The sequence below is a fragment of the Coffea arabica genome, chromosome 11e, assembly GCF_036785885.1.
Source record: "Coffea arabica cultivar ET-39 chromosome 11e, Coffea Arabica ET-39 HiFi, whole genome shotgun sequence".
Classification (NCBI taxonomy): domain Eukaryota; kingdom Viridiplantae; phylum Streptophyta; class Magnoliopsida; order Gentianales; family Rubiaceae; genus Coffea; species Coffea arabica.
In genome coordinates, this window is record NC_092331.1 from 58,292,891 (window position 1) to 58,309,775 (window position 16,885).

The 16,885-nt window shown below is 36.3% G+C and overlaps 3 protein-coding genes across 5 annotated transcripts; 1 reads left to right on the forward strand and 2 right to left on the reverse strand.

Annotated features, from left to right (window-relative positions):
* Positions 1-256: 256 nt before the first annotated feature.
* Positions 257-4,996, reverse strand: LOC113717546 (uncharacterized). Of its 2 annotated transcripts, none has more exons than XM_027242279.2 (9): positions 4,572-4,996; positions 2,551-2,671; positions 2,364-2,431; positions 2,186-2,245; positions 1,936-2,094; positions 1,470-1,616; positions 807-1,021; positions 610-718; positions 257-534 (listed from the first exon to the last, which is right to left on the reverse strand). In XM_027242279.2, exons 1-9 carry the CDS (start codon positions 4,692-4,694, stop codon positions 457-459), a joined length of 1,080 nt encoding a protein of 359 aa, XP_027098080.1. In that variant the 5' UTR covers positions 4,695-4,996; the 3' UTR covers positions 257-456. The 2 variants fall into 2 exon arrangements, with proteins under 2 accessions (XP_027098080.1, XP_027098079.1); XM_027242278.2 differs by having other exon boundaries at positions 2,551-2,683; positions 4,572-4,995.
* Positions 4,997-7,331: 2,335 nt separating this feature from the next.
* Positions 7,332-12,417, forward strand: LOC113719239 (alpha/beta hydrolase domain-containing protein VTE7-like). 2 transcript variants are annotated; one of them, XM_027244396.2, is made up of 11 exons: positions 7,332-7,783; positions 8,485-8,579; positions 8,660-8,757; positions 8,883-8,932; positions 9,491-9,586; positions 9,719-9,808; positions 10,593-10,685; positions 10,862-10,962; positions 11,523-11,588; positions 11,755-11,943; positions 12,086-12,417. In XM_027244396.2, the coding sequence occupies exons 1-9, from the start codon at positions 7,550-7,552 to the stop codon at positions 11,524-11,526; spliced, it is 861 nt and encodes a 286-aa protein (XP_027100197.1). In that variant the 5' UTR covers positions 7,332-7,549; the 3' UTR covers positions 11,527-11,588; positions 11,755-11,943; positions 12,086-12,417. The 2 variants fall into 2 exon arrangements, with proteins under 2 accessions (XP_027100197.1, XP_027100196.1); XM_027244395.2 differs by having other exon boundaries at positions 7,340-7,783; positions 10,862-10,957.
* Positions 12,418-12,513: 96 nt separating this feature from the next.
* On the reverse strand, positions 12,514-14,800 carry LOC113719240 (PLASMODESMATA CALLOSE-BINDING PROTEIN 2). The gene is made up of 4 exons (XM_027244397.2): positions 14,495-14,800; positions 14,099-14,338; positions 13,933-13,969; positions 12,514-13,183 (listed from the first exon to the last, which is right to left on the reverse strand). Exons 1-4 carry the CDS (start codon positions 14,547-14,549, stop codon positions 12,907-12,909), a joined length of 609 nt encoding a protein of 202 aa, XP_027100198.1. The 5' UTR covers positions 14,550-14,800; the 3' UTR covers positions 12,514-12,906.
* Positions 14,801-16,885: the final 2,085 nt, after the last annotated feature.

Genomic DNA, 16,885 nt, shown 5'->3' on the forward strand with positions numbered 1-16,885 from the left:
CAAAGAGGAACTTTGGAGAGGTTATGAATTTATGATCGCTGCATTCCCTAGAGACGGTCTTGGCGAAATTTGGAACTTCAGGAACCAGGAACAGAATTTCTCTAGGGAAAAAGAGCATTCCAAAGTTAACTTTTACACCGCTTGGTTATGTTTTCGAGGATACAGAAAGTCTTGAGAAAGTGGATTCTGCTGGTACGCAGCTTAAATTTCTAATCAGAATGTAACAACACAAAAAGACAGAAAACAACCTTGAAGCTGACAAAATAAGCCGTAACATTCAACTTTCTCTGTAAATATTTTCTTTTGAGATATTGGCAACAAAGTAAACAGGTTCAATCTGTGCAGGATCAAAAACGGTGGATCAAAATAACATCCGACTCACTTTCACTATTGAATCACAATATAATTTGTATATTTCCTTCACTCAGCAGAGTCACACCAATGATCTGTAAGGATTTATAATCCCAAGTTCCTTCTGCCCGCATCTTTCAGAAAGTCTCCCAATATTCTTTGATCAAATATCATACTTGGCACCTGCAGACAAAGTTTCATCAGTTTTTGACCAGAACTAATTGAGATAACTGAAGCACAGGAACAAGTAGGTCGAACCTTGTCTCCAAAAAATATCTTCGAGTTATTAGCAATTGCTTCAATGAACTTGAGTTCCAAATACTCAGGAGTAAGCTTCATTTTGTTCGCTTCTGCCACTTTCATTGTTCTGAAACATAAAATAACAGGAGATTGTTAAAGTCCCTTGCTGTTACGAAACTCCTTTTTTAGTAATCTAAAAAGCAAAGAACATTCACCGATAAAACTCGGCATCAGCCAAACTCTTTTCACGAGCCATGTATATAGCATTTGCAATCTCCTCTTGCTTCCTTGTGCTTTCTTTTTCCATCAACTTTTGCTCCATCTGGATCTTGCTAACATGAGCATACTTTTCAGCTTCACTTATTGCTACCTTCTTCTGCGTCTCAGCTTCCTTCTCTGCAACTTTCTGTCTCTCCATTGCAATCAAGACCTACACATAGAACAGAAGAACAGATACACCTCATTAGTATGGAAAGGTTAAGTTGATAAAATTGGTCATAAAAAAAGTCTTCACCGGCACCAGGAGAGCTCCATTATATTACATGAAAGGAAACATAAAATAGCCAACATCTTCACTATGTTTAGACAAATGCAAATCTAGAAACCTATAGTATTAAATACTTGAGAGAATTTTATAACAAATGCTCATTGAAGTATATGGCATTGTTTTCTTTCATGTACATGGAGCATGCTATCTTATGGGGGTCCCTGAAAATTATGAAGCAACCTAGGGGCGAAGAAAGTGAGATGAGTCTGACTAATTCAATTTGAACCCAAAAAAAAAAAAAAATCATCTCATTCTGACATGGTTATTCAAAAGAAAATCAAGAAGAAATAAAAGTAAAAAAAAAAAAAGGAGAAACAAATAGAAGCATTACCTTTGTGCGTTCCTCTTCCATCTGCTCAAAATTCCGCCTTATACTGTCAGGGATCTTAGGCTTTGTAACACGAACACTGATAATTTCAATACCAGGAGCATAACGTGTGCAATCAGCTTGAAGAGCATCTTTCATTTTCTCATCAATCTGGAAACAATCACACAGTCATCTTATCAAACAAACAATCACAAAAAAGATATAATTCAAAGAGCAGCAAGAGGATTGTGGAAAATTTCACACTGTAGTTCCAGCTCCAAACAGGAAACTGTCTAAAGAAAACAACAAACTGAAGAAAATGAACCAATATGTACTTTAAATAATAGACATAAAGACCAAATCATATTAGTGAAAACTTAATATTCATTCAGCATGGGCATTGGAGGATATGCACAGCATATATTTCAGGAATTTCTAGTTTCAGTAGTTAGGCAGGCATTTCCTAAGAAGGATAGGTTAACCTTCTCACCTGGTCAAACATATCAATGTAAACCTGCTGAAGGGAATGTACGCTGCAAAACTGATTGATCTCATGATGAATTTTATCATATATCCAAGTATTGTCATAATTGACACCATAGTTGAGCAGCGTTTCATAAACATACTGCTTACGAAGGCGGTTAACGACCTGCAAATATGCAGGTTAACACATACAGCAAAAACAATCATGAAGATAATAGAAGAAAAGGCGAGTAAGAAGGTAGATCTGATCAAATTACTTCTATCTTCTCAAAGTTGATCATTACACCCCCTTTTGTTCCACAGGGAATATCCCTCACCTGCATTTTAGCCCAAAACAGATTATCAGCAACCAGTCATGAGGTTCCCATTCTAATACAACTTTGCAATAAAATAATCCCCATGCTCACATTCACGCAAATACAATAAAATCTATACCAAATCTGTTTGAAGAGTAACTTGAATGGGCTCAAACTGGGTTATCAAAGGCAATTTCACATGAAAACCTAAAGACAGAAGAGTCTTAATCAGATGGCCGACATATCATACGAACAGAGAAATTAAAAAAATCCATTAAAAGATTAATACTCTTATGATGCAGAGTTAAACAACAAAAAGCAAGAACCTGGATCGGTAATTGTCTTCAGAAGAGCACCCCCTCTCCAATAAACGCCAACATGGCCTTCTGGAACTTGATGTAAAGTAGCCAAGCTATCTAGCAAATTGGATGAAGAAGGAACAAGCACCTGTGACGTGGCCTGTAGAATGTCACAAGTTTCTTTATCATAGGCTTTACAGACAATAAACTTGTAGTTACCTTTCATAAAATTCTACGGTAACTAACAAGGATTTGTGATCCTAGTAACAACATTTTGACTTATTCTTAAAAAGTGTAACTGATCACCTAAGAAACAACCTACTAAGTGCAGTAAGGGTTAGCCAGCATGGTTCGGAAGGAAGTTTGAAGGTTTGCTAGATACTTTTGTGCTGTGTCCACTAGATTTCCTACTGAATCAGAGCCAAATGATTGGCATATTTAAGAGTGTCGTATTTCTGATCTTTACGGTCAACAGTTTATAGATTATGTCCCTATGTCCCTTTTTTTATTATTGGAAATGGTCCCAGAGCTGTACTATAATTTTTTCTGCTATGCTAAAGAAACATTTTTTCACCTCAGTTAATCAAATAAGGACGTGAAGATGACTCAAACTTAAAACTCCTCATTAGATGATAGAAGAGACCATCTTCAATGCAAGGAAATTGTCTCAAGTTGGATAGCAACCCCAGATCACCATACAAATGTGGTAGATGTACAGGATGGGGATTAGATCAGAGATGTTTGGGTTAGCTTAGAGTTGGAATTTTGTGTGTTATCGCGTACTTTACTCGTTGATATACATCTATCTTCCCCTTACTTAAAGTCAAATGCTGCTGACTGCTCTCTATTTTGTGTAATCGTTCAAATTATCCCTTCATGCATGCTGATTTGACTTCCAACAAAGACGATAACATTATTAAAATTATCAACAAATTACAAAAAGCAAGAATATCAATTTTTGGAACACAACTTCAATGCCATGAATGAAAAGAAAGTACAAGTGGCAAAAAAATAAACAAGAACAGGGCTAAAGAATTTTCAACAACCAAAGGCAACTAAGACTTTTCCGTGTCAAGCAAGCGATGGAGCATAAAACTAACTCTATCCCTACTCTAAATGCATAACTTTAGCACTGCTTAATTCAACAATTTTAGCATTGATGTTTTCCCCAGTTTGTTCAGGATATTCCATTAGTGCTATAAGTTTCTCTATAAGCTTATATGATCGAGGAGCAAAAATTCCAATTGAATTACGATAACGACCTCTGAGACCTTTACCAGTACTCATTTGATTGCTCGTTTTGTAAAGTCATCCATAATTTACAAGTATTGCAATTTGCCTTTTGAAGAAAATTTTTTTTTTATGAACTTAAGAGTTTACCTTACTGGTGCATCTTAATGTTTTTGTATCGATCCATCCTCAACAACAACATCTTGAACATCAAATTAAGTAAACAATCTGCCTCTAGAATATTAAGCTACATCACACAGCTAGCAATAAGCCTTCAAATGTTAATTTAATGCTCTAAACTAACCAAAATTTCATTTCTAGCAGAAGACAACTGATATAAATAGTAACTCAGGAATTACATTGAAGCAGAAAAAAGTACGTCGCACAATCAGATAATATCACCAGAGCACCTAAACCCGGAAACTCCCCTTAATTTACCTTAAAAATGAAACGCCTTCACAATTTACCATATAATAGTAATCTTATTAGTGTATTTATTTTGAATTAGAAAAAAAGGCTAGCCAATAAAATGTTCATTTACCTTTTGAAAATGTAGCAACCATCCAACAGCAATGGAAATAAATTACTTCTCAATATTCCATAATGAAACTCACATAGGCAATTCAAGTAAACGATTCCCAACCTTTTATGAGAAGCAATAAAAAGTCCTCAGTTCCACTTCATTATTAGTAAAACTAAAACATCCCCATATTCATCTACCTACACATAAAGCCGATACGTATTTAATACATTTTTCTGAAGCGAGACCACAGATAAGCAGTTACACTACTTTCGAAAGATATATAACCGTTAGTTACCACGAGAAAAATAGCAATGAAGGCAAAGAAGACTGTTAGGATCGGAGTGAAATCTGGGCCAGCGGGTCGCGGTGGCAGCGGCGGTTGCGGAGCGGCAGCTCCCTGCTGTTGCTGAGCATCCATGGCGGCGCGGTTACAATTTCTTAGCTACTCAGTCGTCTCCTCCCGTTCGTCCTTTTTCCTTCTCCTGCAATTGTAACTAACTAGCACGGTACTAATGTAATTTCTTCATCCTCATCACTTCTTCTGGTCCTACTTATAGCCATTGCACTTAACCTAAGTTGGAGGAAGGAATAACAATAACAAGAGCAAAGAAAAACATTAGAAATTTTTGCATAGAAAAACCCGAGTTTCTGCCAAGAACATTTGATTTCGGGAGCGTGGCACGGACGGTCCAACCGTCCCTTTACACTGCAACATTTTTTTCAACATTTTGTAACTCTATCCTTATAATAAAAGTATGATATTTTATTACTATTCATATAAGTGTTATATGTAATAATTGTGTCTCTATTATTAAGTTTTATAAATAATTCGCATAGAATTAAACATTGTTCAAAAAATATTACATCGTTCAAAACGATTGTTATTGACAACCATTGGTGCCCTTGATCATTTGATCTCGTTGTGACATCACTCAATAACGTGTAAAAGTCGCACAATCGATAATGTGTATAGAGGTGGTTTAAAAATTTATTTTTGTACTATGATTTATTGCTTTTTTTTTCTTGGCGTGTGTGTAAGATATGTGAAATAAAAAACATCAGTAAAAAGATAAATCTGATAGTCTTATTAATGACATTTTCTTTTTTTGGATAGATTGTGAAAAAAGTTACATAAAAAATGAACAACAAAAAAATTGAGTGTCAATAAAATTAATTCAAAAAGCTTTAAAAAATGGATAGATCGAAAGGGAATTTCTGTGTGAATAATTCTTTCCAAGCAACCCTAATTGCTATGCATAAAAGAGTTGAATTGTCGAGAACAAGTAACAAACCATCAAAGTCCACAATGTACTAGTGTTTGATGGAAGTCCTTTGAATGGACCTAGTGATAATTGCACCAAGCAATTTCTCAAAATTTGTTGTTTAATTCACTAAAATACGCAACACCTATTAAATAAACGACGACTGAATTTAAAATAGGATAGAGATAGACACGATTAGCTATGTCGAACAGACGAACAAAATCAACTTCTTGAAAATTAAAATTTCCTTGCAACTTCCTACTATATGTTAGAAAAATGAAGTCCATTTCACACTTCTATAACTTTCTAACATATGGTTCCCACTTTGATTAGTTTAAAGCATTACAGAGCTAGTCAAGAGACGAGGACCATGACTATACGTGGAAATCCATTGGTGATTGGACTTTCTTCCAAAAAAATTCTAACAAATGTTTCCAACAAATTCCTTTGCCATTGCGGGGGGATTTTTCAAGAGCTACCCCAAATGCTTCAAAGACCTTTCTCTTAATCGCTGATAATCTAGAAACCATTTTATATTCCCGAATTGACCCTGTCTCCACATTTTCATTTTCGTAATCCACTACAACTCTGATACTCATCGAGCAAGTAATGTTTGGCCAAACTACTTTGGCAATCTTACCACAAAACAATGCTCATCTGGATTGCGCATTTTGGGAGTTTTTATAATAAAAATAATATTATAGCACTCTGTTCTAGATGTAATCTATACAAGAAAAAAAATGGTTGAAAAACATATTCAGTAAATATTTTCTAAAATTTTAAAAAGCTGCAATGCAAACGATGTCAATAGAATGATACTGTGAATTTCTATTAAAAAAATATTTAAATTGTATTAGTGTAAGCCTTCTCATCTAACCAGATTGATTATTTGCCTGCTTTTTCCTTTTTTGCATAAGATTGAGTAAACATTTTTTTTTTTGTGGCAATAATAAGCTTCATAACCCATTGTATGCTTCTTCTTATTCCCCTTTTTTCCCCCTCTTTTCCAACTTCTAAATGGAATCCTTATATTATATAAAAATGAGTTGTGGTTAAAGAGGGATTTTGAATTTCAACCGCATGGATAGGGGAATTTTTGAAATGTAAAATGATGTGGAGTTTATTTTTAGTTTTGCGCACAAGTGATGATAGCATGTGTTTTGATATGTTTACAGAAATCTCCTCATATTTGTACATTTAAAGTGTTTATTTATGGAGATATTTGGGTATTTTTGAATGTGAGATTATTTTATAATAGTTTTTGCATCGAGTGCAAGTCATACAAGCTTATTTATTAGTGTAATTACTTAAATGGTGTTACAGACACATTTACTTGAAAAGTGGTATTTATTGTGCAATTGAAATGAAGACACATTTCTATAATCTTACTTTCAAGAATGGAGGGTTTGGAGATGAGAGTTGTTTAAGTCTAGAGGGACGATTTTAGGCTAAACAAAGCATTTTTGTAATTTTACCATTTGAGGATATTGAATTACTTGAAATATATTCAATTGTCTTTGCCATTTACATCTCAAGTAAACTAAAGAAAATATGGGTGTGTTAATGAATTAAATTTCAACATCGGTTATGGTTGTCTAAATGTCTTCTTCTTCACATTCTTCAGTTTTTTTCCTTTCAACTTTCAGGATTGGGCCAACTTTCAGGATTGGCCCAATGGGCTTACACATTCTTCAACTTCACGCGTAGCCCATTGGGCCAAGAGCCAATTTCCCTTCGTCTATGGCAAAATATGTCATTCCATTATCAAACGCTTTTCTAGGATAGGAGCGCTAAAAGTTAGCCAGCAAACATGTCAACGACGTCGTCGCTTCAAAACGACGTGGCTTCGTAAGGTCCATTAAAGAACAGGCACCTTTGGCGCGAGGTCAGATGCTGTTTTTATACGGCTGGAAATCACTCAGATTGTTGTCGGCCACTCTCGTGACTGTTCGTTCAGTCCACTTCTGATTAAGTCTCCGGCGGCAGCGGCTTGGTTCACCGGGTTAAAGAAATGCTCGCCACCACAATCTCGTCAGCTTTTCCAGTCAATGTTGCGCCGCATTTTGGAAATGAACCATTATCCTCTACTACTCTGCATTGCCGCCGAACCAAGAATCCGATGAGGTTAACAAGAGGAGTCTTTCCAGTTTGTGAATTTCCAGCATTTCTTCCCGAGCAAGTTGAAAATATCAAAGATCCATTTGCGAGAAAATTGGCCTCAAGAATTGAAAGACTGCCCGTTCAAGTAAGCCCTGTACTTCCTTCTTCTGGCGTCACTTTCATCTCATCACTAGTTCTTTTTTCCCCCTTAATGGGTCACGACTCTCACAAGTCTGCTGTTTGATATTCTTGTTCAGTTAAACCAATTTTTAGTTTTGTGAGAAACTGTACAATACGTTGTCATTCCTGGGTCTCTCTCAGCCATAAAAGCTTGCAGTCCAGCTAATCAATGCACCATCCGACGTCGTATTTAGGTCTTATAGGATCATGCTTGGTTAACTGGAACTCTAGTTTATATTCTTGCTGATTATCTATAAAATAGCCATTCTTGATTAGAGGTATATACTGCAAAATATGCACTAACTTTTATACTAATTCTATGACTAGTGTAAGTGGGTGAAGTTTCAACTGTTTTGTTTTCTTATTTTTTCTGGGCCTTCTGTACTTTTTTTATTTAGTGCTCGTTACTTTCCCGGAAGATGCATATGATTGCATTAACGAATCTTGTATTTATATAAATACTACTCGTATAACATTTTACATGTGACGTGACCTTAATGATTGGCACTTAGCAGCATTTCCTACAAATATGTATACTTATGTGGATAAAATTGAAGTTACATATCTGAAATGTGTGGAAGTTTTATGTATTTTACGTGCATCAATTATGATGATTACAGAAAGCATGTTTTGGCTTTGTGTGAAGGGTCTTTTTTCTGATCCCAGGTTAGCTTTTTAGACAGTTGTATCATGACTAGTTGTGTGAAGCCAGAGGGAGATAGCAAGAAAAGTCCAGTGCTTCTTCTTCATGGTTTTGACAGGTCCGCGTCATGCTAAACTCATTATTCTTCTAAAAAAATGTACTCTTTGTGATCTTTATTTGGTTTATAGTTTCATATAGCTCTTGTTTAGAATGGAGATACACACTTCCATTGCTTGAGCAGGCAGGTTTGGAAACTTGGGCAATTGATATTCTTGGTTGGGGCTTCTCTGATTTAAGTATGTCCTATCTATCCAATTCTTTTTGATTTTCTACCTTCATTCTGTCTTAATTAAGACTGGTTATCTCTATTCGTAAATTCCTAACCTTTGTGTGCTGTATTCCTCCCTCATTGCATTTCTAGAAAGGCTCCCACCATGTGATGTAGCTTCAAAACGTGATCACCTCCACAAGGTAATGGCTTTCCTGTTCATTAGACCTCTTATCCTTTGCTGATGGATATAGAAAAGAAGAGATTCCAATGACATATTAGTAATACAGTAGTGTTGTAAGCGATAAAAGATTCTCAAGTACAAAATCCAGGTTCAGTATGCATTGTCAATCAGAAACTCTACATAATGTTAAGCTGGTTTTTGTTGGAATCCCATGATTGGTAACATGCAGACATGTCTTTGGCGGAGGGGTCTCATATGTCATATTTTCCAATTAGTCTACACATTTTGACAAGTCCTTTACAAATTTCATAGGAGTCAGGTATGTAAATTCAAGAATCTTCACTTGAAACTCTGGATGAAGAAATAGGAATTTTATATTCTGATCTATATCTATTTGCTCAGTGGGTCCAGCTAAGAAGGCAGTTTACTATATCCCCCCTATTAGCCATATTTGAGACTGGGAAGAGTTTTCTTTTTCTATTTCCTGCTAATTTACCTATAGAGAAGTGTTAATTCCAATCATATTTCCAATCATCTGAAAGACTATTTTGCATTTCATGGCGTGTTATTGCGGAAGTTCTGGAGTTCCTATATCAACAGGCCAATGACAATAGTTGGGCCAAGCCTTGGAGCAGCTGTGGCAATTGATTTTGCTGTCCGCTATCCTGAAGCTGTAAGAACTTTTCAAAATAAGCAATATTATGTGCAATTCTTTATTTCTTAAGGCACTGATGTATATCTACACATTTGTATTCATGTGCTTCTCTTTTTCTGCTTACAACTATTGGTCTCATACTCTTCTCAGGTTGACAAACTGATTTTGGTAGATGCCAGTGTTTATGCAGAAGGCACAGGGGACCTTGCAAAGTTACCCAAAACATTAGCATATGCTGGGGTAAGTACCTATCATGTCACTCAAATGAAAAGAAGAAGGGGGAAGGGGATAGTTGGCAGAAAACCAATTGAAAGGAAACTGTGAATTTTTTGCCTGCCAATGATATAACTAGCTATTGCAATTTCTACTTCCAGTTAGGTAATCATGCCTATATACAATTGAGGGGGACTGTCAATGATTCTACAACAAGCCAATTTTTCTCACTGATATACCATTTTAGGTACTCAATTGATGTGGCATATGTTGTTGCTGAGAAAAAAAGAGAGAATTGGAAATTTTCTTGTTTTACAGGTTACAAATATAAATTTAATACAATCATTTTTGGTAAACAAACTTACAGGTGGTGCACAGTGCTCAAATTTTTAGTGTTCTAGAAAATGGCTCTGTATTGCAGCTTCACCTATCATTTGATGATAAATTATTTTTGCATTTGCCTTTAAATTGGCTTTCCTTTCCAAGTTTAAAATTACATTCATCATTCCATTTTTGACGTGGAATAAATTGATATTGTTCCCACGTAATGTGGAGTTTCTCGCTTCACCTATGTAAAAGCAATGAATTAATGCTAAGTGAATTGATTCTTTCATTCTTATTTGAAAATGGTTCTTAGCTAATTTTTGAACATTACTTGTGCTGGTTGGATGGCAGTTTTATGCAACCAATTAGTTATACTATTATCTCGAAAAGCTAATTCTTCATTTTCATTGGTGTTTTCTTTGGGCATCTCATGCTTCATACAACACCAAATTTCAAATTACCTACATCTTGTCCGTATTCCATGCAGGTCTATTTATTGAAAAGTCTTCCCTTGCGCCTGTATGCGACTTCGAAGGCTTTCAATGGTTTGCCATTAAATACCTTGTTTGATTGGACCAATGTGAGTGCTTTATCTTGTAATGTACTTGTGTACTTTTACATGGTAATGTGAGTTTTGAGCCTTCTATGCATGGCATAATAGAATTATTTTCTTTTCTATCTTGAAGGATGCACTATTTTAGAATCTTTTCATGTTGCAACAATATAAATGACGACTTTTCTTTATTGACATTTCAGATTGGCCGTTTACATTGTCTATTACCTTGGTGGGAGGAAGCTACAGTTGATTTTATGATCAGTGGAGGTTATAATGTTGTTGCCCATATAGGACATGTATGGTAATTTCCATGATCACTGACAACTACAACCAGTAATTCATAGGCGCATTGGTCCATCAGGATCCTTTACTATTTGAGACAAGCCTTATTTTGATCTTCATTATTCTAGTCCCCGAAAGTGCCAGTTTGGTATATATTGATAATTTGTATAATCATTGAAATTGCCAATGTAAGTTGAATTATCTGAGAATGGATGTTCATGTGAAATATTGGGTAGCATCCGTTAGAATTTGGAGAGATTAGCAAATTTACTCTCTGGAACTAAATTGATAAACTTTATCAGTAGTGAAGTGAAACTGTTTCTTTTGGCTGAATGTTCTCCGAACAGCAGTGCTCAGCCGAGAGTTTCGGGACCAAAGGAATTGGAACATTTAATTCATCTATTATTGATTATATTCATCTTTAATTTGTACAGATACAGGAAAATAAGTTCATGTCAAAGAACTTGATACTATCAATTGACTCATCGCTTTGCAAGACATTGCTATATTACATGTCCCATGTGTTGATTTCTCTACAACTGTGTATTGACTGATTTTGTTGTCAATTTCTCAATACAGGTAAAACAAAAGACACTCATATTATGGGGTGAGAATGATCAGATTATAGATAGCCAGCTTGCACTGGTAAGTCCCTTTTAAGCTCACAAAAGACACATTTTGGGGCGAAAATGATCAGATCATTTTACAAATGCTTAACCCATACACAATCAATATCTATACTCAGTTAGAGCAGTTACAAGATTTTGACTTTTAATCAGCATTTGCTACATTTTTCGCTTGTATAATGCAGAGACTACATTCTGAACTGCCAAATGCAATTATACGGCAAATACAAGATTGTGGCCATATACCCCATGTGGAGAAGCCTGCTGCAGTCAGCGAGCTGATAACAGAATTTGTTTGAACTTCATGCAATCTGGGAGATAACTGTATCTTCATATGTGAGAAATTATCCGACTGCTTTTGAGGCAATGTTGAGGTATGGTCATTAGCTGCAACTATACCTTCTCTTTGTGCCTTGCAGATATTGGCGCAGTTTGTATTCCATCTTCACCATGCTTTTTGTATCATATGCTTTACTGAGAGGGGAGTTTCTTAGCTGATTTGGCACACTGATGCAGGGAACCAGGCAATTCCGCGAATATCTTCTCAGCGTTCTTCTAGCATTGCAAGGAAAGGACTTCATTTGATTGCCAAGAAATGTAGCATGAAATTCTTCCGAAAGTGATTTGTTGCTTACCGCCAGGACTCGTGTCAAGCATCATACATCAAGAACGCAGAAACCACTCGAATCTGATCCACCAACCCCTTGGTTCGGCTCATGTTCTTCACTTTCTGAAGTGTGACACTCTTATTTATTTTTCTTCTTTTTTGTTTCCGATACCTTGCCATGTTTTATATGACGGATCAAGATTTAGACGATCATGAAATGAAAATCCATATTATTTAATCACTTCCGGTGCCGAACCAAGGTGACGATCAAATCAATTCATTTGATGATCTTCGAAGATGATAAACGAGAGCGACGAGGAAAACAAGCGAAAAAGGATAAAAAGTACAAACACGTTGGGTTTTTCCTTCCGAAATAAAGATATATAACGTAGCTGGGGTAGCAACTTCTTACTACAACAAAAAAAATACTGGCCCTCTCTAGATATACAAAAAGTCTAAGGAGATCAGACTCTACACTCTACTACCCCAGGAGAAGCCACATCTCCATTCTCCCCACCTACTAGCAAAGGAATCAAATTCCCAACTTTATCACTTAACAAGGGGAATAAAACAAAAGAAGTCCTAGTGAGAGTTTCCTACATGATTCCCACAACAGCTCCACAGTACAATCACATAGCCAAAAGTCCAATCCAACATTCTCTGGTAGCAAAACATCATCCACATATTCAACCCCCACTAAACTTGAAAACCTCTCATCCTCAGACTCTGATCAGAGTCTTGGACATATCAAGCCAATAAGCACAAGAGTTGCAGCTAAAGATGTGAACAAGTTTTGCTGAAGAGCTACACCCATGCTCTCTGTGTTGGTGATGCCACTTCCAGAGGGTCCAAGGCCAAAACCTGGTGCAGTAGTAGAAGTAGTACCAGTGCCCGTGCCGCCGGTGCCGGTGCCGGTGCCGGTGCCACCAGTAGTTGTGGGTGAAGAAGTTGGATTTGTGCCTGTAGGAGATGTAGATGGGTTGGTTGATGGGCTCGTGCCAGCATTGCTGCAAAACGAAACAAATAAATATCAACCGCAAATCAAAGTGAAAAGTAATGATATGAGAACAAAAGAGTAGTAATGAGCAACCTCGTTTTTCAATGAATATCAGTGATGTTATCCTACCCCCCAAAGAAGGATAGGAAAGGCAAAGGTTACCAAACTATATTTAAAAAAAAAAAGTTTATCATGTCAACCTGAGATGTAAATATACAAGACAAACGAAAGTTTGAGAAGTTAACATCATGACAGCTCGCACGCATATAATTGTCAGGGGGGCATCATAGCAGTGAGGACTAGTGAGGTGTACCATCACTACTAATGGTATAGTATTTCCCAACGGAAAGTTTGCTGGATCTAACATCCTAAGAATTAGATACTCCATCAGAAATCTCACCATCGGTCCAAAAAAGTTAGCACTCTAGATCATAAATGGTCATGTGGCACCAATAATTAAATGTGTTCCGCACGATTTTCTTTTTTTTTTTTTTTCTCCAGCAGAGTAGTTCTGATCCTAATCCTTCTGGCTGCTTCTTCAAACCCCAAATTCAGTGAACATTTTTTTTGTCAAACCCTTAATTCTTTTTCCCCTCTCATATAGCAAAAAAAACAAAAAAAAAAAGGGCTAAGTATTAGCACATAACTGAGGCTTTTAGCTGATCAACATATAGAGGTTATAGTACAACACTGAAACGAAAAACAGAAATGAGAAAGCATGTTACATAAAGCATAAGAAAGGGCAAGATCTAAACAGACCTGGGGCTAGATGGAAAAACGCATCCGGAAGAAGTAGCTGCAAATTTTCAAGGAGAAAAGACACAAAAGAACAAAACTTTAATATTATTCTGGCCAATAAAGGAAGGATTTTTTTTTTTTTTTTAACTTTTTTTTTGAGTAGTTCCGGGCTTCTCCAGGGACTTACTTGGAGGTGTTTGAGTCACAGCTGCAGTGTTTGAAAAACTACAGCTCCCATCCGCTTGGCCTTTCCTCTGATAATAGCTGTTTACAGCATAGTTACAGTGATCTCTTATAGTGTTGGGGTTGAAACAGGGACCATTTTGAAGGATTGGAGCACAATCAGCTCCAGCTCCACAGGCATAGTCTATGTTCTTCTGAAGTTGTCCATCACCCACCCCAGTATTGCAGACGCAGTAATTAGCAGCTACAGAAGGGGGGGAAAAAGGGGCCATCAGCAATACATCAAAGAGATCCAGCTCAATAATCAGCTCAAAACGAACTTTTCAATCAAGAAAACCTTCAACTAAAGCTCTAGCATACAATATATATTTATTAAAGAAAAGGGTCAGAAGGAGCTTACCTGAATGACCAGTCATGGTCAAGAAAAGCGCTAAACAAGCAATAAAAACAGCCATGAAGGTGAAGCAAATTATTGAAGGGCTCCAATATTAACTCTGAGTTTATTCGGTTTGGCGGTACAGAAGGTGGCAGCAAAACCAGTCTAAAGAGAAAGGGGGAGATGAGAGAAGGGAAAAGAGGCGGTGGAATTGGGAAATGGAGATTTCTAGACCACAGAGATGAGGGTGACGGTGGGCAGGAGTGGCCAATGTCTATATCAGTCGGCTTTTATACGTAGGAAATGATGTAGTAGTACTATACTACTATTAAGAAGGGAGGGATTTAGTCTAATAAAATGGAGCTAGGGGAAAAGTGCTTTTGGGAAATCGAGCAAGCTGGTTTTTTTTGTCACTTATTGACTGTATCTGTATCGTAGTACTATGTACATGTGTGGCTTTTCAAACGGTCATAAACTCTTGTGCTGGATTAGAACTAACCTAACCCAACTTGGTTTAGCTTTGCTTGGACATTTCTTCCAACGAAGCAAACCCCAACCCCCATCTCCCCATTCTGGTTCATATGCCCCATCACACCGGCCAACCTTACAGGGAGAGAAGAATTTAAAGAGTAGAATGGAAGAAATCTGAAAGCATAGCCTAACGGAACTTTATTATCTCTTGTATGGATTAATTTATTCTATACTGACAGACAGTGTATACACTATTAATGTTGGATGAATGACAATTATATAAAATTTGAATTTGAAATTCAATTTTTACACACATGTCATGAATCAAACGGTAATAATGTATATACTGTCAGTGTATATGAGATCTACTCTTTTTGTATTCCCTTGAAAAATCAGAAAGTAACTTTAATGTAGATTTGGGAGTTGTATTATGTATTAAATTAGTAGAGATAAAGAGATGTATTGACTCCCTTCCGACATTCTAAATCATCATCACCAGATGCTTACTGCCCACAAGTCCAAAAGGAAAAAGAAAGCTAGTCCTTTAACTTGCCAAGTATTTCTCTATTTCCTTTTTTTTTTTTTTATAGGAGAATACATGATACATGTTGTTGGTAAGAGATGGGGCCCACATTCACTTGACTCTGCTTTTGATTTTGCCACTGAATTCTTCTGGTTTCTGTTCCGCTGTCCTTGTAAGAGTTAGCGTTATCGTCCACACATACAGCTATGCTTATTCTTGCGCCTGTCAACGTTACATGATAGATAGAGCCAACTCTTGGACTTTAACTTGCAATAAAATTGCATTCTTTCTTCCTTTTTTTTTTCTTTTTCCTTTTTACAAGTGAAAATCTCCCCCTTTTGCGACAAACTATTTGGATGGAAGACTATTTAAAATAATTACTATAATATTTTTTGAAATGCGATTTATGTGAAATAAAAGGATGGTTGAGAAGATAAAAAATTGATTAAAAATTTATATTTTAAATACCCTCATTATTCTTATCACCTTAAGACACTTGCATTAGCAAAACCAACATAATCATTTAACCCAGAAGATTAGCGACCCATCATCACAATGTAGTGCAAGAGTTTGGGAGTCAATTACCGGGGAAAAAAACACCAATTAATGGGAAATAAAATAAATGCAGTGACCTTTTTCAGTCCCAAGTTTAGAAATGCCATAGAGCTAAAAAAATCCATTTTGTTACACTGAGTTGAAAAAATTGGGCGAATTCTTAATTGTTGACAAAGGTATTTTTTTTACTACTAAAATTTATTTTTATTTATTTTTGGTAGAACTAAAAATTTGAATGAATTCGGTTCTAATTATTACTGCGAATCCAAGTATGCCTATGAGACCTAAGGTAGCTTACATGGTTCGCGATCAAAAATAGCTTACGAAAGACATTACAAATCGCCCATCAATACAATATAATGCTGCTTAGGTTTCTAACATTAACAATTCGTCCTTATAATCAGACTAGTACCATTAATATTTGCAATAATAATAATGTTCTGCGACCAAATTTAGTACAAGTTTGTGTGGAGTAGTTAACAAAAATTCGTCTCGTACCAGTACCTCATAGCGTTCAAGGACAGAAGTAAACCAGCTGGAGAAAGGACGGAAAGTGATGCCATCATCATAATGAAAGAGATTCTGATTCTCTCTTAGTCCTTTCTGGTATTTTATGGCCCTTCTTATTTTTTGATGTCATCTATATCTTTTGCTGCATCATTTTATTTTTCTTTCTGGATCACTGGATGCCACTGTATCTCTCTCTATATATATATACAGTAACATACACACGAAATGGGGCAGGAACGGTTGTCAGTGACATCCGTTCCTGAAGGTTCACGGTCACGATGTGACCTCAAAAATTTGTGCGGCTCAGATTACAGCATGTAACTCGATTTTCACGTCATGTGTGGGACCCATAAAAA

Coding starts and splice junctions, on each gene's coding strand:
- LOC113717546 (XM_027242278.2), bottom strand. CDS start 4,694: ATGGATGCTCAGCAACAGCAGGGAGCTGCCGCTCCGCAACCGCCGCTG. Junction 2,095..2,185: donor TCAACTTTGAGAAGATAGAA/GTAATTTGATCA, acceptor GCATATTTGCAG/GTCGTTAACCGCCTTCGTAA. Junction 719..806: donor GCTGATGCCGAGTTTTATCG/GTGAATGTTCTT, acceptor TTTATGTTTCAG/AACAATGAAAGTGGCAGAAG.
- LOC113719239 (XM_027244395.2), top strand. CDS start 7,550: ATGCTCGCCACCACAATCTCGTCAGCTTTTCCAGTCAATGTTGCGCCG. Junction 7,784..8,484: donor TTGAAAGACTGCCCGTTCAA/GTAAGCCCTGTA, acceptor TTCTGATCCCAG/GTTAGCTTTTTAGACAGTTG. Junction 11,589..11,754: donor TAGATAGCCAGCTTGCACTG/GTAAGTCCCTTT, acceptor TGTATAATGCAG/AGACTACATTCTGAACTGCC.
- LOC113719240 (XM_027244397.2), bottom strand. CDS start 14,549: ATGGCTGTTTTTATTGCTTGTTTAGCGCTTTTCTTGACCATGACTGGT. Junction 13,970..14,098: donor TGTGACTCAAACACCTCCAA/GTAAGTCCCTGG, acceptor GAAAATTTGCAG/CTACTTCTTCCGGATGCGTT. Junction 13,184..13,932: donor GTTTTTCCATCTAGCCCCAG/GTCTGTTTAGAT, acceptor TTCGTTTTGCAG/CAATGCTGGCACGAGCCCAT.